The sequence below is a fragment of the Zalophus californianus genome, chromosome 9 (genome assembly GCF_009762305.2).
Source record: "Zalophus californianus isolate mZalCal1 chromosome 9, mZalCal1.pri.v2, whole genome shotgun sequence".
Classification (NCBI taxonomy): domain Eukaryota; kingdom Metazoa; phylum Chordata; class Mammalia; order Carnivora; family Otariidae; genus Zalophus; species Zalophus californianus.
In genome coordinates, this window is record NC_045603.1 from 124,613,876 (window position 1) to 124,640,116 (window position 26,241).

Consider the following 26,241-nt stretch of genomic DNA (forward strand, 5'->3'; position numbering starts at 1 on the left):
AAAGAAATAATGAGAAGAAAAGCAATCTTTATATTTATCCAATTGTTTAACATTTCTGGTTTTCTTCAGATACATGTTTCTGTTTGGTGTAATTTGTCTTTGGCATGACAGGCATTGCCAGTTTTTCATGTAGTATAGGTCTTCTAGTGATGAATCTCTCAGCTTCTGTTTGTCTAAAAATGTCCTTTATTTTGAAAAACTTTTTCTGGGGGTACCTGGATGGCACAGTTGGTTAAACTTCTGACTCTTGGTTTCGGCTCAGGTCATGATCTCAGGGTCATGGGATGGAGCCCTAGTTGGGCACCATGCTCAGCGTTGGGTCTGCTTGAGATTCTTTTTTCCTCTCCAGCTGCCACTCCCACTCATCCTTTCTCTTTCTCTCAAATAAATAAATTTTAACAGTAATTTTTAAAAAAGAGAAACTTTTTCTGGATAATTAAACTTTTTTTCCTGTCAACACCTTAAAAATGTATTCCATTTTCTTCTTGCCTCCTTGCCTCTTCCTTGCCTCCATTATTTCTAATTAGAATCCAGCTCCTATTCATACCATGGTTTTCCTGTATATAATGTGTCATATTTCCTCTAGCTCCTTTATTTTTCTTGTATTTTTTTGTCAATAGTTTAAGGTACCCAAGTGTGATTTTCTTTTATTTATCTTGCCTAGGATTAACTAAACTCCTTGAAGGTAATTTGATTTTTTAAGCCAAATTTGGGAGAATTTAGCCACTATATTTTTCTTTTTTACCTATTTTCATTATCTTCTCCTTCTGGGTCTTCAATTATATGTGTGCTAGACTACTTGGTATTTTTTTCCTAGGTTTTGAGAATCTGTTCATTTTTCTGCACATTTTTCCTCTTTTTTCTTCAGATTAAATCATTTCTATGGATAAACCTTCAAATTCAATGATTCTTTTTCTTCTTCCTCAAAGTTTCTATTAAGCCCATCCATGAATTTTTAAGTCTCAGTTAGTATACTTTTTTTTTTTTAATTTCAGTAGAGATAACATACAGTATTATCTTAGTTTCAGGTCAGTTGGTATACTTTTAAGTTATAGAATTTCCATATGATTCTTTTAATAGTTTCCTTTGTATTGCTAAAATTCTTTATCTCTTTACCATTGAGGCTATATTTTTCTTTAAGTCTTTGAGCATATTTCTAGTAGTTGCATTTAAGTTTTTGTCTGCTAATCTAATATCTGGGCCATCCTTAAGTCACAAGGTCACATTTTTTTCTTGACTATGATTTATATTTCTCTGTTTATTTGTATTAGTAGCAGTTTTTGAGTTTTATACTGGATATGGTGAATGATATGTGTAGAGACTCTGCTTTCTCTTCCCTTTCTCTGAAGCTTTATGGCAGGTCAATATTTAGCTGATTATCTTGTATAGATTTGTGTTTTTTATTTGTTAAGGCATATTTGTGAACATCCCCAGGTGTTTCCTAAGCCCTTCTAACTACGTAGGTCTCAACCTCTGAGTTTCATTGCTCCTGCAGGTCTTTTCAAGACTTATACTTTAGTAGGGAAACTCTAGGAAAGCCTTACTCTTGGTCGTGGTCTTCATTTCTAAGGTGTGGCCTTTGTGGTTCTCAAGTGGGTTTTTGGCATGTAAATGAGGGGATTCTGATGAGGGGGAGAACTCCATAGTCTCCCGGCATTTCCTGGCCTCTGGCTTCCAGCCTGGTAGCAGCTGCTCTCTGGCATGCCTTTTGAACTCATCTTATGTATGCCCAGCCCAGGCTCAGGCAAGAATACATACGGGACTTTATGTAGATGGCTGGTCCTCCTCTCTGTATAGTTACTCCTTACTGGAGCATTTTCCTGCAGTTCCAGCTCCTTTGACATCCCTAAATTCAGATCCCTGCTTCCTCAGCTCAATAGAGCTGTCATTTACTACTTGGACTTCAGCAAACAGCTGCGATCAGAAAATTCTGCATAAAGAGCCAAGGAAATAGAGTCCCACCTCCTGAATTTTCTGCCTGTCAAGGATCACAATCTTGAACTGCCCATTGCCCAGTGCCTCATATATTTTGTCCAGTTTCATAGTTGTTATGGAGAGGGGCTAGTTTAGTACTAATTATTTGTCATGGCTGGAAGCAGAGATTTCTATAGTTTAGGTTGAATAAACATGACGAAATATTAAAGAATCTCAGCTTCCTCAGGAGAGAGAGCAGGAACATGAGTAAGAAGAGTGGAGGGGTTCATATGATGGGGATAGAGAGAGTGGGAAGAAATTCGATACTTGTCCCACCCTCTCAGTTTTCAATACATTACGTAATAAATTGTTAACAAATATTTATGAAAGGTAATCTGGGCCAGATAATCTAGTGACAGTTAACAATTATTAATAAGGTCCTGTTTATATTTCCAGGCGTAGTGGAGGAAATGTACTCCCATAAAAACAATCACAATACCGTATTTGGGGGGCTCAAATTGCTATTCGAATAAAGTTTTATTGAGCGCAACAAAATTAACTCTGCTTGATCTGAAGAAGTTGCACAGAGGAAGTGATGTTTGACGTTGACCTTAAATGGTGTATGAGTTTATTTGTTTAATGGTGTGTTGGGGTAGAAGGGGAAGTTGTTAGAGAAAGCATTTCAAAGTGAACAGTGTGAGGACCATTTGAAGACATAAGGGGCTATGTTTAACTTTGTGCCAGAAAAAAAGCTTAATGAGTAAGTCAAAATCTCAGTAGGGATTAAAAAACAACCACCAATTGTTCCACAATCGTCACTGGCATATGGACAAGGTACAGGGAAATAAGTCATCGTTACTTCTCAAATATTTGTTGAACTGGTTCCTTTACATGAGATCCCGCTTATACAAACCATTCTCTGGCAGACTAATTGCAAGTTGCATTAGAAATATTCAATACAATTGTATTTCCCTTTTGGGAGTAGAGTGGGTAAGCAAGGAAATGACTTAAACAGATTTGCTCTGGATATTGGATTGATTGGCTAAATCTATCTGAATGTGGGGGTGGTCAATGAGTCTGCCAGTTCTGTCAGCTCAGGGAGACTGGGTCATAACCTTCATTTAATGTCCATTTGATCTACGAATTTTTATCTTAGTAATATTCATTACTGATATGAAATACTTAATAGACCACTTCTACAATCCCCTTCTGTCTGCCCCTCTCTCCCCCAACCCTGCCTTCTTCCTGCCCTTTCCCTCTCTTCCTTCCTTCCTTCCTTCCTTCCTTCCTTCCTTCCTTCCTTCTTCCTTCCTTCCTTCCTTCCTTCCTTCCTTCCTTCATCCTTGAAGAAATGTTTCTTGGCAGACTGTAGAAAAGTATACAGTATTCATATTTGAAGTTAAATGATGTTTTTTCAATAAAGTAAAGCCTTGCTGGCTTGTTATTTAAAATAGAGTAAGCCAAATATTTGATGAATGCCTGTTACACTGAGGGTTACATATAGGTAGTAGAACTTGTAATATTTTCTGTGCATCTCTGTACTCTCAATATCAGTGGCTCCTCTCTTCTGAGTATGATTATATAGCAGCAAATGGGAAATTACACATCAAAAAACATCCTCATTTTCTTTTTTTCACCCATAATATAGTATAATAGTTTATTCTCCCTCAAAACCTTTTAATAGGAGGGCTGTGTCTACTCCTGGACCCCGGATTTATGTTATTATTAGATATAATTGAAGGTACATTAAAAATGCATTGAAACTGGATTTTCTTTGGGAAATATCTCAGATTTGAAGGGCATAGGAGATTGAGTGGGTTGGTTAGTAAATATAGAGCTTAATGGACTGAGTAGGTAAAGTTAAAATTCTTAAAGTAGAACAGTTAAAATTGAATTACAACATGAAATTGTCTAAGTACTATTTTTTGAAGATTTATTTATTTATTTATTTATTTATTTATTTATTTATTTATTTAAGAGAGAGAGAGACAGAGAGAGAGAGAGAGGGAGAATTTTCAGCAGGCTAGATGCAGGACTCGATCCCATGACCCTGAGATCATGACCTGAACCGAAATCAGGAGTTGGACATTTAACCGACTGAGCCACCAAGGCACCCCTCCAAGTACCATCTTCATGTTTTATGTGAATGATCTAATTTATTCCTCATCATTTATGCTCTACTTTTTCTACACTTTTCTGAACTATTTTGAAACATAATGATGATTGCTACCATTTATTGAGCACATACCATGTGCCAAGCCATTTAATTGCATTATCTCTAACACTTATGTGTATAGTCAAAGATAGTTACCATCCCCATTTGGGAGATGAGGCTCAGAGAGGTGAAGTAATTTACCCAAGGTTGCATAGATTGTCAGTGTGTGAGCTAGGCATTGATTCAAGATCAGTCTGATTCCTGACACTTTCTATTCTTCACATGGCTGAGGTACTTGCTTTGTCATTTCTCATAAATGCATGCTTTGATGAAAAACATTTTAAAGGAAGGTTATAAAAAGAACAGAACTGAATTATTTCTAGCACCCCTCTATGATTTCCATGGTTGAGTCTAATGTTTAATGTTCAGGGTAGTGTTCATGGATGAAAAAATTATAACACTTCCAAGATCTAAAAAGTTGTGATGTATGTAACAATTTCTACTACATAGCTTAGGCTTACTATTAATAATTATTTTTGCCTTTGAGATTAAAAAAAAAAATCTTTGTTTTGAACGGAAATTATCCTTTAACATTCCAGAATGGCCTATTGAAAATCAAGTACATTGGCATAAATCAATGAAATATGTATTACTGAATGTCTTATAAATGTAGCATGATATTTTCTCTTTTCTCTCTTATGCTCTATTTCTTTCCATAGCATGCATGGAAGACTATACAGAAGAATCTGGGACTTTTACTTCTCCAAACTTCCCTGATAATTACCCCAACAATTTGAAATGCATTTATAGGATCACGGTGGAAACCAGCCAACAGATTGCATTGCACTTCACAAATTTCTCTTTGGAGGAGGCCATTGGTGGACACTGTATAGGAGATTTTGTGGAAATCAGGTAAGCACCTTTATTTCATCATCTTTTTCATTATTGGTTTTCATTCATAATCTTTCCTGGAAAGGTTAAGGAAAACACATGCAAATTCTCTGTAAAGCCCTCTGTTGTGCTCTTTCTTGCAAGATACAAAGCTTGCCATGTGGAGCCTGATTTAACAGAAGAAAACCGGAAAATTGCATAAGATTCAGTGGTTGTTTTGAAGTGATTATTTTATTGAGAATATTTGAAAATAAACTCCAGATTTTATTTGAACAGATTAAACAGATGTACTACTACTCTGAAATTAGATACTTGCAATTATTGAAAACCTACTTTATGGAAAATCAGTTTAAATTTTAGGCTGTTCATTATCCATTTGGTCTAATTATATCACAAAAATGATGGTAAGATAACAACCTTAAAATTTGTACAAAGTTTTTTGTGTTCAAATAATAAAAGTCTAGGCTTGTGAATTTTAGTGTGAGACCTTTTTTTCTTTACTTCTTTGGTATTTAGAGAGAATGAGTTTTAAAAGTTATATTTGCAGTAAAAGTAAGTTAACTTATATATTGCTATCTACCCAGATTATAACACTGAATTAAATCAGGCTAATCAGCTTGGTGTGTATTTGGTTAAATTTTTTATTTGGCCTTTCAAAAGCCTAGAATATTATATTTTTTTACAATAAATTTTATTCTATGATGTAAAGTGAGATACTAAAATAATAAATCACAATTGTATCATATCATGCCCAAATAACATAAATTTCTTAATTTATAATAATTAATCATTAGATTTTAATATTGAGTGAATCCCCCCTTTTATTTTTGACTTGAAAAAGCTACAAAGTAGATATAAGACCCCCAAAAATTCTTGGGGAAGAATCATTTTCAAAATTTTGCTAAATAGGTCAAATATAACATTAAATTTTGAAAAATTCAAATTAGAAGGAAAACATTTCAGTTTTCTCTGTAAAATTAAGCAATATTTGTTTATACTGTTAATAATTATGGTTTCTTTATCCCATTACATATTATCTATGTAATTTCTACATATTCATTCTCTGTGTTCTCTGACACATTTGCCAGATGCTTCGTTTGAGAGGGTAAAGATTAAACTCTTTCTCTCAGCTTGAAATTGGTTATATAAAATGTCCCACGAACCAAAAATGATGTTCCTTATTAAGCTATTCACTGTTTAATAAAGTGAAAAATTGAAAACTTGAAATTGTGACTTAGAGTATTCTTAAGAAACGTTGACTGACATAAACTGATCTGTTTGCAATCTCAGAGTTCAAATAATATTAAATATTTATACAGTAATATGATCAATAACCAATAAATGATCACATCTCTGTTTTGTCACAGAGATGGAGGCTATGAAAGTTCGCCACCCCTGGGAACATACTGTGGCTCAAATCCACCTCCAAGAATCATCTCTCACAGTAACAAACTATGGTTACAATTTAAGAGTGACTTCCTTGGCTCGGGGCCTGGATTCTCAGTTTACTGGGATGGATCATTGACAGGTAAATGGCAAAGAGCTGTCTTTTCTTAGAGAGTCCAGTCGGATTGGTTTCTTGATTCTTAGACTGCCATACTCTCATCCAGTTTATTTCAGCTGTGTTTTGTCATTACTATCTGTACTAAACTTCAACACTGCAAATATTTCTGAGTTAACAGCAGCTGTTTTGGTTTTGTTTTCGAGGACAGAATAAAGGGAAATGTCCTGGTTCCACGGTGTATTTCCTCAAGCTGGTCATCTTGGTTAGCCGAAGGAAAGGACATGGACATAGGCTAGCTACTAAACAAAACTGCATGTGGAGATGCAGTTTTGTTCTGTAACAAAGGACAGTCACAGTAACCACAGTTTGATATGGGCAAGAGAATTCCATTTTACCATGAAGAAAAAGATATGGGTCATCTCATCTCTTTCTCCTGTAGGTTGTGGGGGCAATCTCACAACTCCCACTGGCATGTTCACTTCTCCCAACTACCCGATGCCCTACTACCACAGCTCCGAATGCTATTGGAGGTTGAAATCCAGCCACGGCAGCCCATTTGAACTGGAATTTGAAGACTTCCACTTGGAGCATCACCCAAACTGCATGTCAGATTATCTGGCTGTATGTATGAAGTTCAGTGGTTCTTCTCCACTACTCTCATCTCACTCACACACATCAATGCACTTATTTTTATCTTTGAAATTTGGGAAAGGGGAACACTTCGGCAAAATATCCACATAAAAAATTCAAACAAAAGAAAAAAAATGTGATGCAAATGACAGCCTTTTAAGTATGACATGTATTGTTGAACGGATTGGTACACTAAGTTTTTAAAATATATTGAATATGGGCTGTTAAGATATGGTTAAAATCTCCCAAAGGGGTAATTTCTACATATTCTTTAAAAAATAACAATGTAGAGGACTATATTGGTGAATTAGAGAAGATAATTGAAGCCATCCAGGTAGGACTTTATAAGTAGCACCAATCCATCCTTGTCCATTAAAAAAAATCTAAATAAAAAATGTATTAGAATGTCATAAATTATAAACTCTGAAATCAAAAACAAGGAGAACTACTGAAAATAGCTATGGTCTCCAAAATATGTATTAGTCTTTCATTTTTAATCTTCAGATTTCAGCCTGGGTTTACACCCTTACGACTATACACAGCCATGGTTAAATGGCCCAAGTTCACTACCTACGTTTTTAGATATTTAAATATAATTTTTAAAGATATTTTGATTCAGGGCTCTTCTTTTGTTATGTCATGTATTTTGTGTATTATCCCACTTCTTAAGCATTAGAGACCTTTAAATAATGTTTATGGCCACAATCATCTGACATTTAAAATGTTTCATTAAAGGTATATGATGGCCCAAGTACCAGCTCTCATTTGCTAAGTCAGCTTTGTGGGAATGAAAAACCGCCTCTCATCCGTTCTAGTGGAGACAGCATGTTTTTAAAATTCAGGACAGATGAAGGTCAACAAGGAGGTGGCTTCCTAGCCAAATACCGGCAAAGTAAGTATGCATGCTGGCTGCTCCATGCCTTTGGTGGGTCTTCAATCTCCTGATAATGAAACAAACAGAAATAAGTATAACCCATTGGTTTGAACAATTGAAATAAATCTTTGCTCTTATGAGAAAGACTTAATTTTATTTGAGAGAAAAATGCTTAGCATTAAATTTAACGCCATACAACTAAAGCATGTGGTCAGCTATACAAAATGGAGTATTTAATATGCTGGGATAGTTGCCATTTGGCTAAAAATCAGCGTAGCAGGTTAACAGCGAATGGGTTTTCATTTGTATCAAACATTACAATCTTCTAATTAGACATTATTCCATTGCACATAGTATCTCCCACACTATTTTTTTTTTTTTGGTCTTGTACCTCAATTTTTATTAAGGGAGACTACATTCTTATAAATCAGATGTAAAGTCAGCATATTCTTTTTTTTTTCTTCAAGATTTATTTATTTATTTTAGAGTGTGTGTGAGAGAGAGAGAAAATGAGCAAGTGGGGGGAGGGGCAGAGGGAGAGGAAGCATCCTGAAGCAGACTTCCTGCTGAGCACAGAGCCCCAGGGGGAGCGGATCCAGGACCCTGAGATCATGACCTGAGACCTGAGTGGAGGCTCAACTGACTGAGCCACCCAGGCCCCTAGCACATTCTTTATTGCAGAAAAATCTGGTTATTGTACAGATGTCATTTTCTACTTTCCTATGAGGCCACATGGTAGAATTAAAGGAATATTGTACGAAGAGTCAAGGGACCCAGGAGTTTATCCTGGCCCCTGATCTCTGAGATCACTTTTCTTCTCTGAGGTTCCATGACTTCTTCTCTTAAAAAAAGAGAGTAAACAAGGCCACCATGAAAGCTCCCTCTAGGTCTAGAATTAAATACCTTTTTTTTTTTTTTTTTGAGAGAGAGAGAGTGCACCCGTGTGCACACCCATGTGCACATGCAAGTGGTGGGGGATGGGGGGTGAGCAGGGCAGAGGGAGAGGGGAAGAGAGAATCCCAAGCAGGCTCCATGCTTAGCGCAGAGCAGAGGCAGGGCTCCATCTCAAGACCCTGAGATCATGACCTGAGCTGAAATCAAGAGTTGGTCGCACAACCAACTGAGCCACCCAGGCACCCCTAGAATTAAATACTTTCTAATGTTAGTTTCAAAATGGACATTTAAAGAAAACAAGGCTTCCTTCAATTTATATTATTTAATAAACACTTGTGGTTTTGAAAGTACAGTTCCTTGCCCACTACACCTAAATTTATCCATATTTTGACACAGTTACCTAAAAATAGAATTGAAAGTCACAAGATCATAAACTGAACACACAAAATCCCTTTGAATTAGCTGAAAGCCTATTAATGTTTGACCTTGACTATGTATGAATTTGCAAATATTCACATTCACTTACATTTGAGGGTTAGGCTGAATTGTAGATAGTTTTGAATACTGAGCTTTAATGATAGAATGCTTTATTCTTCAGAAGTTCATCATAGTGTATGAAAAGTTCTCCCATTCTCTCAGGGATATATCTTTTTGGTTGAACATTTCTCTAATTTTATTATTGCTGTGCTAATTTGTTTCTTGGTTATAGTCAGATTGCTTAATAAGGATTCTTCCCTTTTATTCTTGTGATTATTTTTTCTCTCATAATTTCAGAACACTGAAGGAATAACTTAGTGCACATGGGATATAGGGCCTTAAAGGCAAAGATCAGAGCTAACCAGTGAGATTTTCTGTAAAATTTGCCATATGAAATTAGAGGTTTGCCGATGGAAGAATTTCTGAGCACCAAGAGCAGCCCATATGGTTTAATGGAATATATTTTCCTCTGCCCTGACTTGTAGCCATTGTGGCAAATGCTGCCCCTCTGCCTCATAGCTGTAGCTTCTCACAGGCTTTTAAGACCACAGAATTATCCTTTAGAATTCCTTTGTGGACAAAAAGGTGACCTAAAGAGAAATAGTTTGAGTATTCCCCCGCTCCAGCAAAGGAAGTCTCTGGAGAGCTACAAAGGTATACTTTTCCATACCAAAGGTTGTATATATATATATATGATGTTCTAGTCACCTGTCAGGAAGAGTATAGTAGTAGAAATGCATCTATGAACCACATTTTTCAGAGACCAGTTTTTTCAATATAATGTTTATTTTGTCATTCTCTTTTATCACACATGGTACAGACAATATGGACAAGGTTTGAGAAAAGGCATATGTATGCCTTGTTCAAGTCCTTAGTTTGGGTTGAATGTGGCACTAACTCCCAGGGCTAGACACGCCTTGAGGTACGTAGTATAGTTTTGTTGCAAACTCAGCTGAGGGAAATGCCACCAGTGGATGGAAGACTCTCTTCAAAATTTAAGATTTTCATTTCTTCTTCAAATCCTTTACATTCCCTCCATTCATCTGGTACTTCCTGATGACTAACTAGAGGAATAACGGAGCCTTTATTGTGAATTTCATGCTGACTTTTGAATGTTCAACAAAGCCATGCTGTTATTCCTTTTTAGCATTCACATAGAACTTCGTGTTTTTAAGCTGTTGAATTTAAAGGTCAGGATTTCTGTTCCTTCCAAACGTTAAAGTTAGAAAAACAGAAGCATAGAATATTTAATGCACTTTTGTAAATAAACAAATCAGATTGCTCTCTAGGTAGTGCTGAGTGAGTCTGCTCTCCACCAGTTCACAGGAATTTGATGCCTAATAGGAAATTTTCATGACACCTTACAGTTTATGAGTTTGCTGAAGTATTATTTTACATTTGTTCTAAATGGAGACCCTTTCACTATGAAAATGTTATACTATGTACATATATATATACACACACACACACAGATATACTATATATATGTATGTACATACATAATATATACACATATATAATATATAAAATATGTACATATTTTAATCTAGATGTTTTCTTAAAGGAAAATCTCACCCATCTTGGAGCAACTACGAAATATATGATAGTGGTTCTCAATAATCCTGGTTATTTTTTTCAGCATGTAGGAACGTGGTGATTGTGAACCGAACCTATGGCATCTTAGAGAGCATACATTATCCAGGTCCCTATTCTGACAATCAGCGTTGCAACTGGACCATCCAGGCAACTACTGGCAACACAGTGAATTACACATTTTTAGCATTTGAATTGGAAAATCACATAAACTGCTCCACAGACTATTTAGAGGTATGTATTCTGAAACTAAATAAATCACTGCATTTTCAGATCAAGTTAGGCAAGCCAAACTAGAAATCATCGTTGCTCTGTAGAACTGAATCTCTGTGGCTCTCTGCATCTATAATACGACAGCTACTCATGGTATTTGAACAGGTATATTTTGTGTCTCTTTCACTGCATCATATTAATATGAAGGATATTTAATCCACTAAATTGTATACACAAAGAATTGTCTATGTTTTTAGGTTTCAGTATGACTTCTGGACTGATTGACCTCATATTATTTAAATAATCCAGGAGTAAAGGAATAACTTCTACTTTTTGTTACTTGTTTTTATGTTTGTTCTCTATAAACAGGATATCAAAAAATGTTTGGGTACCTGGCTTTATTTAATACCTAATTTGCCTGATACTAGAAATCATGATTTTGAGTCTTGTTTTTATTTTTAAATTTAAGCTCATTTCAGTAAAACGGAAATTTCTATTTGTTCTGATAATGATCACCTGTAGCATTTATTCAACTCTCTGTATACAATGCTATTCAATGAAAATTGCTTGAGAGCTAGGTAGCCCAAAATATCAAGTACTCTCCTATTTTTACAATAAGATACTTTACTCCTAAAAGCTTTATTGCTAACTTTCATGTATGACTTTTTAGGGCTATAGATTGAAAAGTTAGGCAACTACTTATTTTGCTTACTTCATGAATGTAATTATGCATTCAAATATAAAATTAAATGGTTTATAAGCTATTACATTAATTTAGAAATTATGATTTCCACTTTCACACTCCATAAAACAATTTTACTGAAACCACTTAAAATATTTTGACATCAAGTTCTCATCATTAATAAAATCACTTTTTAAGTCCATCTAACATACCATTCCTGTATTTTTTTACATTGTTCATATATAATACTTTTAAATCCACATAGGATGTTTTCACTAAAAATCTTTTCTGAGGTGACAAGTACCCCCTCTGTAGCATTAGGACATCTCCCCCAGCCCATGCCACCTATCTACAACACAGTGATTTAGTGGGTCTCTTCTTCTTCTTTTTTTTTTTTAAGATTTATTTATTTATTTGAGAGAGCGAGAATGAGAGAGAGAGAGAGTACATGAGAGGGGGGAGGATTAGAGGGAGAAGCAGGCCCCCTGCCGAGCAGGGAGCCCGATGCGGGACCCGATCCCGGGACTCCAGGATCATGACCTGAGCCGAAGGCAGTCGCTTAACCGACTGAGCCACCCAAGCGCCCCTAGTGGGTTTCTTCTTAAGGTGATCAGTGATTTTTAGAAGTCTTGCTTACAAAGACTTCCAACATCCAGCACTTGTAACTTTAAGGACGAATCCTTCAGAAAAAAATCCGTTATCCTTGTAAAATTTTCTTAACCTTTTTACCAATTCTTTAAAAAACTGAACATTGATTGAGGCTGTTTGAGGTTAACCTATCTTTTCCAAATAGCCCTTTTGTTTTTTAAAACGAAGAGAAATTTCTTGTACTTTGAGAGACTTGGGAGGTCCTGAATATATGGAGTCTCTTGTTTCTGAGGGATAATTTTTTTGGGTGAAATCTTTCTTTGTATTTAGAGAAGTTCAATATTATAGAAATAGTAGCCATAGGGTTTACCCATTAGAAAGTGATATTTACTAGTATTCAAAGAAAATAAGACACAACATCAAACAAACTTACAAGCATGAACTTGACAATGGTTTTAAAGTCCATTTTTCTTGATCTAGTGTTGAGATGGTCTTCACAAGCTTCATACTGGCATGCTTGTCTCATTGAATTTACCTGGAGTAGACATCCTTTTCTTTTCTTCATATGATATGATCTTGTTCATTCTTTAGAGGAAATGGAAGAGTTGATTTCAAAACCCCTTGTTCATAGCACAAACACAGCAATTTATCTTATTGCATTTTTGCCAGTTGTGATTGTGCCCACATGCCCTACTGGACTGTGAGCCTTTTGAAGGTGTGAGTTGTCTCCTACTGAATTTGTGACCCAGGCATTGATTATAGAGTTGGGATCTTATAGGAATTCAGTGAGTTCAGGATAAATTGACTCTCACAGCCATATTTTTAGCATCAGCCTAATGATAGATGTTAATTAATGAGAAAGAACTGATTTCCAAACTGACAGTTTTGTATAATTCCTATGCATTCACTGCAATTCTACCCCTTTGAACACAAACAAAAAGAAAACTCAAGGCCTTGCAGAGCGTTGCATGTATAACGATATGCCAGGCACCATGAGAGTGATTTGATGAAAGTACAGCAGAGAAAGCTGCAGAAGGGAGGAAGCTTTGGACCTGGACTTTCAGGAGGCTTTGGAAGAAAGAGTGGGGGAGGAAATGAGATGGAACTTTTCCAGGGACTGATTTCCACCTCTTTGGACTTACTTGGAAGAGTAGCAAAAGGCCCATCAGATAATTTTTTTGGAGGTGTTTGAAAACTGTCAATTGAAAATACTTATTCCAGCAACCGCAGAGCAGCTCATTAGAGGCCCTTCATAGATGACGTTAGAGACATGCCATTTATCTTGTGCAATATTGATGGTGAAAGCAGCAAAATTACAGAAAAGTTCAGCAAAGCCTTCTAAAGAATGACACTGTTGCCAGAGGGAGGAGATTTTTTTCCATTTCTGTAAGCCAAGGGGCAAGGCCAGAGCAGTTGCGACAATGGCTGGTCTATGATGAAAATTTTAAAAGCACAAATAACTACTTAAGAAGAGAAAAGCCACAAGCACAAAATCTAGTTTCCATTATTTTTATAACTTGTAGTTGAAGGGTTTTTCAAGTAGGTCCCTGTTGAGTGACTGTCATTGCAGCCAGAATTGAGTTATTTTGAATTAATAAAGCTGAAATTGTGAAAGGACTTGATTAGGTGCTGGTCAGAATTGTACCCAACCTTGCTGAGGGGTGTGGGTTGGTAGGGATCCCATGGGGAAGCGAATCCACCCTTTATTATTTGTCCTCTGGGCAAAACAAAATGATTCCAATTTGGAAATTAAATTCAATGGGAGGAAGGGTCACTTGCCTGAAGGAGTAAGACCATATTGCCCGTGCAGTTATGAGACGTCAACCTTAAGGATTCTTTGCGTATCCTACAACTGCATTTCAAATTTTTAATTTTTACTTTGAGTCTGAGTCTCTGCACAAAAGAAGAGACTTAATAGGTGATTGAGTATGCAAATGAAAGTGATGGATTTGGGAGAAATCAGCACAGAGGTGTACAGGGAGGCCAGAGCATATATCAGGTCAACCGGGAACAGGTGTGTGGTGGGAAGAGGAAGGAGGAAAACCCTGAGGTTGTTGTGTCACGGATGCCGAGGGCAGAGAGTATCATAGAAGGTGACTGTGATCAACAAGGTGCGAGGCTCCCAGGGGATCAAGAGGAATCTCAGGGTTAAGAAGAGTCCCTTGGAGATCAGTGCGATTCTGGGCAGACTCTGGGTGTTTGAAGGGTAGTAGGAGCAGGAGTGAGACCACAGTGTGAGGAAGCACAAAGGTCTGAGAGTGAGTGTAGATGGAAGTTTAAGTCCACGAATTCGCCGAGTTCTCTATTCCCGAGGGAATAGCATGAAGTCAGAGCTTCTTTCCTCCGGTCCTCGTCTTGCATTTCCCTAGCTGGTCCTCACGAGGCACGCTCTCAGGGGACACTCTCTCTGCATGACCTCTTGTATGTCAGTGTTTCTTAAAATGTGGCCCAGGTTTGGATTCAACACTCCAATGAAGCCAACTAGGGCCAAGTATGCTGGAACTATAGCATCTGGCTCAGATACTTCTGGTATCATAGGCTGAGGTTATATGGGCTTATTGTTAGTCAAGTCATAATGCTGGACTATATTAATACTTGTATTCTCCAGGTCACATCTATAGGAACTGTAATGGCTTCATAGCCATACAGAGGAAATTATTCCTAGTAAGTTATATTTGACTGTTTTGCCTGAGAATTCAAACCCATCATGATCCTTCTAAGCCCTGATTCTTTGGTCTGTAGAACATTATTTATTTTCATATAGACTTACTGGCATTGGCCTACTACTTCTTCAAAAATAATTGATAAAAATATCAGACAAGGTTTCAAATACTCCAAAATGGGATGTTTCTTTGGTTAAAATGGTCTATTTTTTTTTAAGATTTATTTATTTATTTTAGAGAGAGAGTGTTTAAGCAAGGGGAGGGGCAGAGGGAGAAGGAGAGAGAAAATCCTTAAGCAGATTCCCCACTGAGCGTGGAGCCTGACACAGGGCTCCATCCCAGGACCCTGAGATCATGACTTGAGCCAAAATCAAGTCAGACGGCCAACTGACTAAGCCACCCAGATACCTCTAAAATGATCTATTATTAAAGACTTCAGGGATAGCACTATTCAAACATCTTGGCAATAATAATAGCTGATCTTTATTGAACACTTATTATTTGCTAGGTAATTGTTACAGCAACCCTGTAATGTAAGAAATATTACCCCATTTGACAGGTGAAACAGTTGAGGCAAATACAAGTTGTCCCCAGTCACAAACATTAGAGGTGTCAAAGCCAGGCTTTCTACAAGGCCCTGTGGCACTGGGCCAATGCTTTTAGCCATGACACCACACATCCTCTATGTATATACTCACAATTCTCTGTCCTCCTCAGAGGTGACATGAGGGAGTGTCCATGAGCCGTTGGATCTACCATCCTAGGGATACTGTCACTGTCCATGTTATTATAGCATACTTCTTCATAGATAAATAGTGGTCATTTATTATTATAATCACGCTTTTCTTTGCTACATTGTGACAAATTATTTTTAGTGTCCAACTTAGAATTTTTCCGAAAATGACTATCAATCTTATTCACCTGTGAGATTCCAGAACAAAGCTTTCCTAGAGTTTGGAAGTTGAAACGTCTTCCCTTGAGCCTTCTGGCTGTCCTCTTACTTTTCAGTGTTGTGCCTTATACTCTTGGTTGCAGGTACACACTCAAACTAAACCATTAGTTTTGTGAAAGGGCTCTACTCTGAGGAAAGTAAGAAGCCTTATGACACACACAATAAACTAAAAAGTTGGGAAAAGGCAGGAACAAAGGCACTTAGTGGCTTCTCCCTGCATGTGAATATGCCATTCCCATCTCTCTCTACATTTCTACAGCCTCACCATTTTAGCTTCCATATACCCCACCCCCACCCCGCCATGACTCCGCGTGTCCATTTGCCCCAAGCTCTTGCAACAAATGAGGCCTCCCTTGGCCACAAATTCCTAGCACAGGGGGCTCATCTGTTTGAGCCTGACAGCAAAGGCATGTATCTAGCCCACTTATGGATAGATGCTCCTCTGGGCAATATGACTGGCTCTGGCCAGGAGCAGTGAAGTCCAGCCTCTGGCCAGCATTGCTCATAGACGGTGTGTCGGGGCAGAGGCAGAATCTTTGAGTTTGGTTCTGCTGGCATGCTAAAACCTTTCTTCAACATTCATGAATTCAGCAAGATTACACGATTTGTTCTGTAGGGACTGTACCTTTTAGTACTGTAGGATGTAATTCACTTAAGCCCCAAAAATTCATTTGAAGGAATTGCCTGTCTTGATTTTGTAAGTTGGATTTCGATGTCTCTTCTAGTTTCAGAATTCTAGGCATGTTTCTGTTTTCCCTTTATCACATTGTGCTCTCTTCTGCAAGTGTCCATATTTTGATCTTTCATTTGCCCTAATCATAGCTTAAAAAAATAGATATATTTTTTTTTTCTAACTGTGCTGTTTCCCAGAGTTTAGCTAATTTGTCTTGCTGGTGTTGGTGTTGCTGGTGTTCCTTGCCTTCCACATGGTGATTCAGGAACCCAGACAAAGGGGAAGTCGACTTGGGGAAACCACATAACTCTCTCTGCCACAAATGTTGATAGATGTTTCACAAATAAAGAGAACTAAATTCTAATAAGTTTTGAGAAATGCTGAATGCTCATAAAATGGTCAGAAAGTTTTTATGTAGCCCCATGGTTCCTTCTTACTTGATTTCTTCAGAGGTTTCCCCTTTTATTGCCCCCAAAGTTTTTCCTAGCTTTTCTGGACAGAATTTAATTTTATTAGAATTTGTCATGTTTCTTGAATTTTCTTTCTTTTCTCTACTGCTTCTCTTTTTTCTTTAATTGTTAATTGTTTTGGTCCATGGGCTCATATCTCCTTTTGAAGTCTGACTCCCTAATACCTCAGGCCCATGACTGGCATGTCTAGTATCGCAGGCTCTAGGGACATTGATCACTGTCTCCTAATGTTTTGTTCTACAATAACAACCACTTCTTTGCTGTCCAGAATTAGTCCAGACTAGTACTTTTTTCACTGTTTTCTTTACTTTTTGAGAGAGGAGAGCGTTTGAAGAATTTATCAAATGCCATGCTTTTTTTTTTTCCGTTTAGACATATGAGAGATGTCCAGATGGTTGAAATTATTTCCCCTTTGCCACCCCCACGTGTCTCTTTGTGCTACACTAGTGTCGACATATTTCCTTTGTAAAAAACTGTAGTCTCTACTGAGGAAGAAGCCGATGGGGGAGGATGAAGCCCCTATAACTGGCTGCATTCCAGAGTCACCTGGAGATCTTGTTAGAAAAACATATTCCTAGACCTCAGCCCAGACGTACTCAATCAAAGTCTCTAGGAATCTCAGTAGAGACAGTCCCCGCAAGCCCTTGGGCCCCACTTGAGACCACTGTCTGCAGCCCACTTCTACTCTGACAGCACGTTTTACGCTCTCTTCAAAGCTCTCTCCTGGGAAGTCATAACTATTTTAATATGTGTCTTCTTAATATGTACCTTTGAGTGCTAGTAAAGATTTCCTTTTCGATAAGTCTCACTTTTCCATTGCTACAGGTGAATCATGTCTTTGTCCCACCAAGGCCTGGTGATACAGTCATGATGTTTATCTCATTATGTAAAAATATCAGATTTACTTTGTGATTTTTGTGTTGGGATTCTCAACTTTCTCCCCCCATCTTTAGTTGGCACCTTGGCCACTATCATCTTCCAGTCCATTCTGTATACCTTTCTAGGCCTTCCGCTTCACAAGCTTTCCTCTTCATGACGCCAGTGACTTCTGTCAAATGCATTTCCCTCCAGTCTTTGTAAGATTCGTTTTATCTCTTGCCAAATCCTCCTTCTGAGGTCATCTTGTCCACCAGATGTTTATTTCATTATTTATTACACTCCCATGTTCTCTTCCAATTACAAAATCATGCATTTCAAATGAAAGAATGGACCAAAACAGAGGCTTCCAGTCCTGTACTCGTATTTTCCAGGTCTGCAGCCTGAGCAACATTTTCCATCAGGCCCGTGTGATATTGTGATTAGTTAAGGTAACTCGAGCTGTTGTTGTTATGCAAGACTCAAATTCTCGGATGCTTGATATATTTCTCAGTCATGTTAGAGACCGATGCTGGTGTTCCTTGCCTTCCACATGGTGATTCAGGAACCCAGACAAAGGGGAAGTCGACTTGGGGAAACCACGTAACTCTCTCTGCTACAAATGTTGATAGATGTTTCCCAAATAAAGAGAACTAAATTCTAACAAGTTTTGAGAAATGCTGAATTAAACATAGTTAAACAGCGTACAGTGTTTTGTTTAGTTTTTGCTGTGGTATTTCCTCAAGCTGTTAGTACCCTAAATATGCATTGTTCATTCATGTATCCATTCATTTGGTCATCCAAATACATCTTAGACACGTAGACTGTGGAAATATAACTGTTTTCGCATCAGTTTTCCTTTCTTCACTGAGGAGACAGATGGTAATCAATTTAGCACACAATACAAATTTAATTACAAGCTGTGTTAAGTGCTATCAGGGAATATTATTGGGTTCTCCAAAGACGTGAAATGGGAGGACCGAGCTCATCTGTGGGTCAGAGAAGGCTTCCCTGAGGAAGAGTAACTTAACAAGTTCAAAGGAAGCTGAAAGTTTCACCAAGGGAAGTTGTGGTCGAGGAACTGTCACAGATAAAGCTGGACACTAGTAAAGTGGTGAAGATAGGTTTTAATCAGTAAAACACTCCTGCGGTAGGATCCAGCATGAACTGCACTCCATTTCAGTTTGTACAGAGGTGACTGGACATTTTAAAGGCAGAACGAGGGTGTCGGGAGGGGACCAGCAGCTGGAGCAGTCAGGGAAGTGAGAAATGACCAAAGGTTAGTCAGTGTCAGTGTGGTGAGGCCAGCAGTGATGGAAGCTGGGATTCTACCCTCCCACACAGACTGGGAGACCAGCGTCCTCGCCTTCCTGATGATTCCATTTCAAAGGCATGCTTCTCAGATCCTAGAGAAAGGCACTCCTGAGTTGTAGGAGACACACATACATCTCAAAACGACAAAGGAAGGACTCAGGATTGTAAACCTTTCTTAGTAAATGCTCTAGGAAAGGGGGGTCGGGGGCCTATCCTCAGGTATTGGCTGGAACAAAACGTAAATTCTCTTGGCAGCATTGAGCTTTCTCAAGCAGGCACTTTAATGGGGGCTGGGGTCTTCTTCCTAGTGGTGTGAGCTTGTTAGAAACTACGTTAGTGTTTGTTTAAGTCTTTCAATTTGGGTAAGGGGGGGAATGAGTGGATGAAATCATGTGTGCCGAGAGTCTGCGTTTTTTATCAGCAAAGGTCGAGGCGTAGTCAGGAAGAAGTTTCAGAGGAGCCTGGCTTGAGTCCACCGGAGGAGAAAATCCTTGTTAGAACCGTGGAAAGTCCAGGGTGGCCAAGGCCCAGGGTGGGGCTGCTGGGCAGGCCAGAGTCTGCAAGCGTAGCACAGCACTGAGGGTGTGTGAGGCGTTTCAGGGACCGCCCTTAGAGCAGCAAGAGATTTTTCAGGAGTGTGAGCGGGGAAATGGCATGCTCAGATTGGCACCCTTAAAAACTCTGGCTTCCGGAGAAAATTGAAGGGAGGTCAAAGTAACGGTGGAGATCCAGTAAGGGGGTTGCTGCGGTCCAGGTGAGAGAGACACCAGTTCCTCGCATGCTGAGGATTCAAGAGCACTTAGGAGGTAAAATCAGCAGAAGTGGACTAACGATTAGATGGGCGTAGGGGTGGTCAGGTGGTAAAGAAAAAGCTGAGACATAATTAATGGTTCATTTTTTCTTTTTGAGAGGGAGTGGGGGGAGGTGCAGAGAGAGAGGGAGAGGGAGAATCTCAGGCAGACTCCACGCCCAGTGCAGAGCTCTACGCAGGGCTTGATCCCATGACCCTGAGATCACAAGCCGAGCCAAAACCAAGAGTTGGGACACCCAGCTGACCGCACCATCCAGGTGCCCCTAATGGTTCATTTCTTAAGACATCTAATTTCCCTCTTGCTTTCTGTCTGCAGCCTGCTTCACTGATGCATTTGACAAGGATAAATGATAAAGCTAACATTTTAGTCACTTAGTTCACTCGAAGCTCTGTTAAATATAATGAAGAATATATTGATTCCATTGACTAACAGGAGTTTTGCATATGATCATTACAATTTAGAAGTTATTTTTTCTCCATTATTATGGAGAATAAGGACTTTAGTGCATCCTTGAATTTAACAAGTCCTATTTTAAAAATAGAATTATCAATGAAGGGAACAATGAAGAAATTATTCTTGAGGAGTTTAATTACTAAACTTCTACATTCCTCGGTTTCCAGAACTGTAAAGTGGGGATAACAATGGTACCTGCTGTATGGAGCTGCTAGGAATTTTAAAATTAGGTAACATATATGAAGGGCTTAGAATAATATTCAGCTAATAAATATTATTTATTAAATGCTCATAAACATTATTTATGATTGTTTCAATATAAACACAATTTGATGGATTAATTTTTGCTCTCTAAAATATTTTGCAGTCAATGGAGAGCTATAGTTTCCAAAACAGCCTTTCCAGTTGTGATGAACATAGATTGGCCCCATGTAATGAAAGCAGGGCTTCTGTCCCCTGGCATCTCAGTTTTCCTACAACCAAAGCCACGGGGATTCTATATCTGAATCTAAGAAGCGTGGTGGTTAAAATCCCATTTGCCAGTTGGAGAAAAGCAGATTCTAAAGATGAGATTTTTACGTCTTAGCAGCAAAGGGTCTGAGCTGACTTTTCATCATATGGCACCTCCTTAAACACTTCCCCGGGCAGATGAGTCATGCTTCCTGCTTTGCTTCTAGGACGCCTGCCACTTTGCTTAGAATTCAGAGATAAGCTATTTTAATTCTGAGGACAACTGCTATCCAGAAACACTCATAGAAAGGGACAACAATACACCAAAACAATTCAGTTTATGTCTCTATACCAGATATGAGTCTAGGATTGTACTTAATCATGATCTGGATTCAAAAGTTTAGAATGAAGTATATCTATTGATTAATTAAGCCAAATACTTCATATTAGCATTAAGAGTAACAAGAAGCATTTTATAAGAAATTTAATACTCCAGGGTTGCCGAAGTAGAGTGTGTTTTTTTAATCATAAAAAATTAAAAGGAGAGATATTTATCTCAGTGTAATCAAAATCCCTTTCCTCAAAAGGAAACGCCGATCTTTCCTGGCCATCCCTCGCAATGAAGAATTTTCATGTGATTGCATTAATTTGCTGCAGTTAGTGAGGCAGACACAGTAGCCTTCAAAAGATAGCCTTTGCTCTTGGGTTCAAAAGAAACTCTGTGTGTTTCCCCTCTCACCAGTCTCTCAAACATGAAAGACAGAATGAGGATGAATGATAATCAGACCCACAGATAGCTTCCATCCTACCCTGAAGACAGTAGAAATCACATTAGAGGCTCAAAACTTGAAATTGCTCTCTATCCACACTTCCTTCCCTGGTGGTCCTCACCTCGCTCTCTCCTCAGGGCGGCCAGAGTCAGCAAGCGCATGGAGGGTCCCTTCTAGCAACTAACAGGCACTTGGCTTGAATAAGAACACAGAGCTCAGAATGCTAAGTTTTAAAATTAGGAATCATTGTTGTGGTTTGGGTTAATTATCTTGGTTGTCTCCTTTTTAAATTAGGAAAGATTTCCAACTGCAACATTTCAGAATTAAAAAAAAAGTGTTGACTCTTCAGTACTTACATTTGCTATTTATTTAATAGGCTTTCCCCCACTTCTTCCCTCACTTGGGGAAGAGTCTGCATGGCAGTAACCTAGGTCCTTCCAGCTCCAGGTTTAATGAGTTCCTGTTGTTCTGTGAAGCAGATTTCTCCCTGTTTCTGAGTCCACCTCTAGCAGATGGTGAGGCTTTTAGGAGGCAGAATAATTTTTTAAAGATGCTTAGTGTTTTGCTGTGGTGGTATAGTTGGCAGAGGGAATGCTGCGGTTCTTGGAATTAAATGCTCATGTTCCCACGGGAGAGTAGGCTTGGCTTTCAGTGCAGCTCACTTACCACTAGGGAGGGAATTAGGCATTTAGGGCTCCATCAGCAACTATCAGAACTTAGTTTGTGAGAAGTCTTTAGTCCCTGAGCATCTGAAGGAATTCTTTTAAAATAGAGAATTAGTCTAATTAATAATCAAAACCTACTTATGATAAAAAAAAGAAGCATTAGGGACAAAATATGGTTTTAAATTAATGCGGAAGGAGATTACCTTATATAATAACATTTTAATGGACTAATTTTTACATATAATCTGAGATATGTGTAAAAGACTATGGAGATAGACAGTATAATATTTTTAGTAGACCAGCTGGGTAGCTGAGAACCTAAAAGAGTATGGAATTCTGAGAATGGAAAAGCATTACCAATGCATATCTACATGCTGTGTCAATAGGTCCGCAAAGATAATGCTTGAAAAAATAAACTTATCTGATCACACAGGAATACATAGTCATTGCAGGACATTTGGAAAATATAGAAAAACCTAGATAAAATAAAAATAACCTAAATTATATCCCTACTAATAATTTTTGGTGGTATTTATTTCCTATAGTCAAGCCTTATATATTTTATTTTAATATTCAAAGGGGATCATTCTATACAGACTGTCCTATAATGACTTTTTTCCAGGTAACAATAGCTTGTGAATATTTTTCCAAGTTATTTATGAAGCCACATCATTTACAACATGGCGCATTCCACCATCCCAATATGGCCACTTATTCATGTGGAACATTTAGAATCTTTGTCAAATATCCACTATTATAAACAATGCTGAGATAAACATTCTTGTAGTTAAATCTTTGCACACATCCGTGATTAGACAATGATTTAAAAAGTGAAAAAAACAAACCAGGCTTTGTGGCTTCTAACACGAGAAATATACAGAAAGCAGAAATAAAAATGTCAGTGGGCTATTAAAAGGGAATAGCAGCAAGCTGCCACATGGTAAGGACACCATCTCATCTGTGTGTGAGACAGACATCTAATTCAGAGTGACACAGAATAACTCAGAATGTGGTCTTCGATGGGTTTCTTGCTGTCATGCAAAGCCCAGCATTATGAGTAATTGTTTAATTTTAGATGGGTATTTCATATTTCCTGTCCCACCCTGTCAGCACATGGAAGCATGGCTTTTCCTGTGCCATGGGGGAAGATGTGTGCCTGTGTATCAGAGAGCACTGTGCACAGCCACGTGTCTGATGGAGGACCCTGCCTCCTGGGGCCATCGAGGGGCCAACCAGAGTCTACCACGCTCTATTAGCTTTCATCTTTAACATCTGCCTAATTTACCCTCCACAATTGAATTAAGTTTTTACCCCCTTAGGCTTTTCTCATCCACAATGGGAGACTTTTACCCTACTCTATGAATCTTGTTTGGCAATTTCTACTGTTGTTACAGGAACATTTCGAAGACCTTCAAATTTAAAGTAAAAGCTGAAAGTTCCAGTTTTATCCAGGAGATATGTGTGTAAACTTTGGCATCAACATTCCTAGTAACTACTTTCATGAGGCAGTTCTCATAGGTCCCGTTATAGTTGTTTTTTTTTTTGGGGGGGGCGGATAGGGGAAAATCTGAAGAAATGCCCCAAGAATTCACCAGCTCCCACCCCTTTGGAGGGCCAGTGGCGACACAGCTAGAGCTGCAGGCTGGCTGGACAGCCACAGGTGAGGAGGCAGCAACAAGAAGAAACACGTGCAGAGCCACTTTCCCTACCATCTGTCCCTCCCTTCTCCAGCTCCCCAGGGAAGCCTTGACTGATTTCCTAATGCACTCTTTGCCACCAGCCCGTTATGATCCACCATCTCCCTCCACCCCAACAGGCACACCATGCTTACGCTCCTCCCCACAGTATGGTTTGCTCTGGGCTATGCGCCCTGCACATGGGCAATGGCCTCAGTGTCCACACAGAACCACATTGTCATAGCAACATGCTGCAAGCAAGGGCTGACCATCTCCTCACAAGTGATTCATTGATTCACTGCTTGCCTGTCTGATCTGCCAGGGATGATTTCTGCAAAATGTCTTACGTGAGTCAGCTCAAGTTCTCTATACCCATCATATTTTTCTCTCAAAGCTATTTCTAGAATGGTTTCTTTGGAAAAAAATCTTGGTTCCCCTTTGCCTCTGACCAAGAGTTAAAATAACAATTTAAGCACATTCCATATGCCAGGTCTCACACTCAACCTATTACGTGGTCTGTCTCATTTGCTGTTTACAATAGTACTTATGAGATAAGTGCTATTATGATGCCAAATTTATAAAGAAATTTTAGCTAGGAAAAGGAAGTAATTTTCACGAGATTATATTCTAAACAAAGTTTAGAGCTAGACTGGACTGTATACCTACAACCTGATCAAAATTAATATACTCTTAGTATGCTCTTCTAGGGAAATTACCTTCCTGCTTGAAGTTGGATATAATCTGTTAGTGACACTGACTTTGCAATGCTAATCTATGAACTCATTGAGTATAGTTCTCAGAAATTTTAACTATGTTCTTTACACCGACTAGAATTTTAATTCTCTATAAATATTAGGAGTTTCTCTGCTACACCTAGAATTCTCCCTCATGGCAGGCAAATTATTTCAATACATGTTAAACTCTAAAGGATAACTTTTTTAAAGTTTTTAAAGATTTATAATAGAAAATGGGCCCCAAAATTTTTTCCCGAAGTTTCTCTGTATTTTAATAATATCATCCCAAAGAGACTCTTGATTTTATTTCTCTATTTGGACTATATTTAATTCTTAAAATTAGTCATCCACTATAAAAATGCTTTATATCAGAAAAATTTCAAGGAAATAAGAAAAAGTATGAATTAGAATAAGTATGAATTAGATGCTCATCTAAAATAGAAAGGGCGGAGTTCTGGTTGTTACTGCAATTCCAAAATGGGTGTAGAAAAGAAGTCATCTATACATCCCATGCTCATATATATGAAACAATTAATTATAATTTCATTCATTAAAGTCGTAAATTTTCAAAAATCATAAAAACAATTGAGCAGCAAAGAAGACCTTGAAAAGCACATTTCTGTTCTGAGAGTTCTTGCAGTTCATAAAGTTGATTCCCATAGAGGGAACAGATTGAAGTACACATTAGCTGACTCTGGGTTCCTCCAGGCTTGAGTTTCAGTGATTCGTAAAGTACCTACAGAACCCTTACTCTTAGAAAAATTCACCTCGCTCTGTCAGTGATGTATCCTCAGTTTTATAGCTTCTGCCTTGTATGTTATGGTTCTTAATAGTTAGAAGGGATCCACGGATCCTTTCATATTGCACCTGGAGTCTGAAGTCACTAATGGCCTCATAAACTGTGCGTGTGCCAAATTATCAAACCCAGGCAAAGGAAGTAGATAGAAATTGGTAAATGTGGCTTAGGCAAGAGATTTCCTTCCTCTTTGAGTGTCCGAAGAGTGGTTGAGATATTTCAGGGTGGAGTGGGGGGTGGGGAGACCTAAACCACATCAGTCCTAAATGCATAGTCTCCTTAAGAGAATAACTGAAAAGATTCTACACAGGAGGTTGTATGTATACAACATATTTACATTCGAAGATACATTTAATGGCCAGCCAGAAGGTGGATGCAGCGTCTCAAATATTTAACGAAAAACCACCCCTCAATACAGTTGTACAAATTAGATCTGCATATTTAAAGTGAGAGTCTCGACTTTTCTTTTTCTTAATTTCTGCTAGTTTCCTTTTGTGGACTGTTTTCCAAGCTCGAGTATTGTTCAGACCGAGTGGATCTTTA

General features: G+C 38.2%; 1 protein-coding gene and 1 long non-coding RNA gene across 2 annotated transcripts in view; one reads left to right on the forward strand and one right to left on the reverse strand.

The window, feature by feature from the left end:
- CUBN (cubilin) overlaps nucleotides 1-26,241 on the forward strand; it is a 265,132-nt gene that overhangs the window by 68,233 nt on the left and 170,658 nt on the right. Inside the window, exons 23-27 of the mRNA XM_027595548.2 lie at nucleotides 4,789-4,981; nucleotides 6,328-6,488; nucleotides 6,904-7,085; nucleotides 7,830-7,986; nucleotides 10,979-11,166. Coding sequence (XP_027451349.2) covers nucleotides 4,789-4,981; nucleotides 6,328-6,488; nucleotides 6,904-7,085; nucleotides 7,830-7,986; nucleotides 10,979-11,166 — 881 coding nt within the window. The remainder of the gene's footprint in view (nucleotides 1-4,788; nucleotides 4,982-6,327; nucleotides 6,489-6,903; nucleotides 7,086-7,829; nucleotides 7,987-10,978; nucleotides 11,167-26,241) is intronic.
- LOC113923047 lies at nucleotides 7,898-22,333 on the reverse strand. Its single transcript, XR_003520155.1, has 3 exons — nucleotides 22,184-22,333; nucleotides 12,849-13,000; nucleotides 7,898-8,035 (listed from the first exon to the last, which is right to left on the reverse strand). It is a non-coding gene; the product is annotated as an uncharacterized LOC113923047 (long non-coding RNA).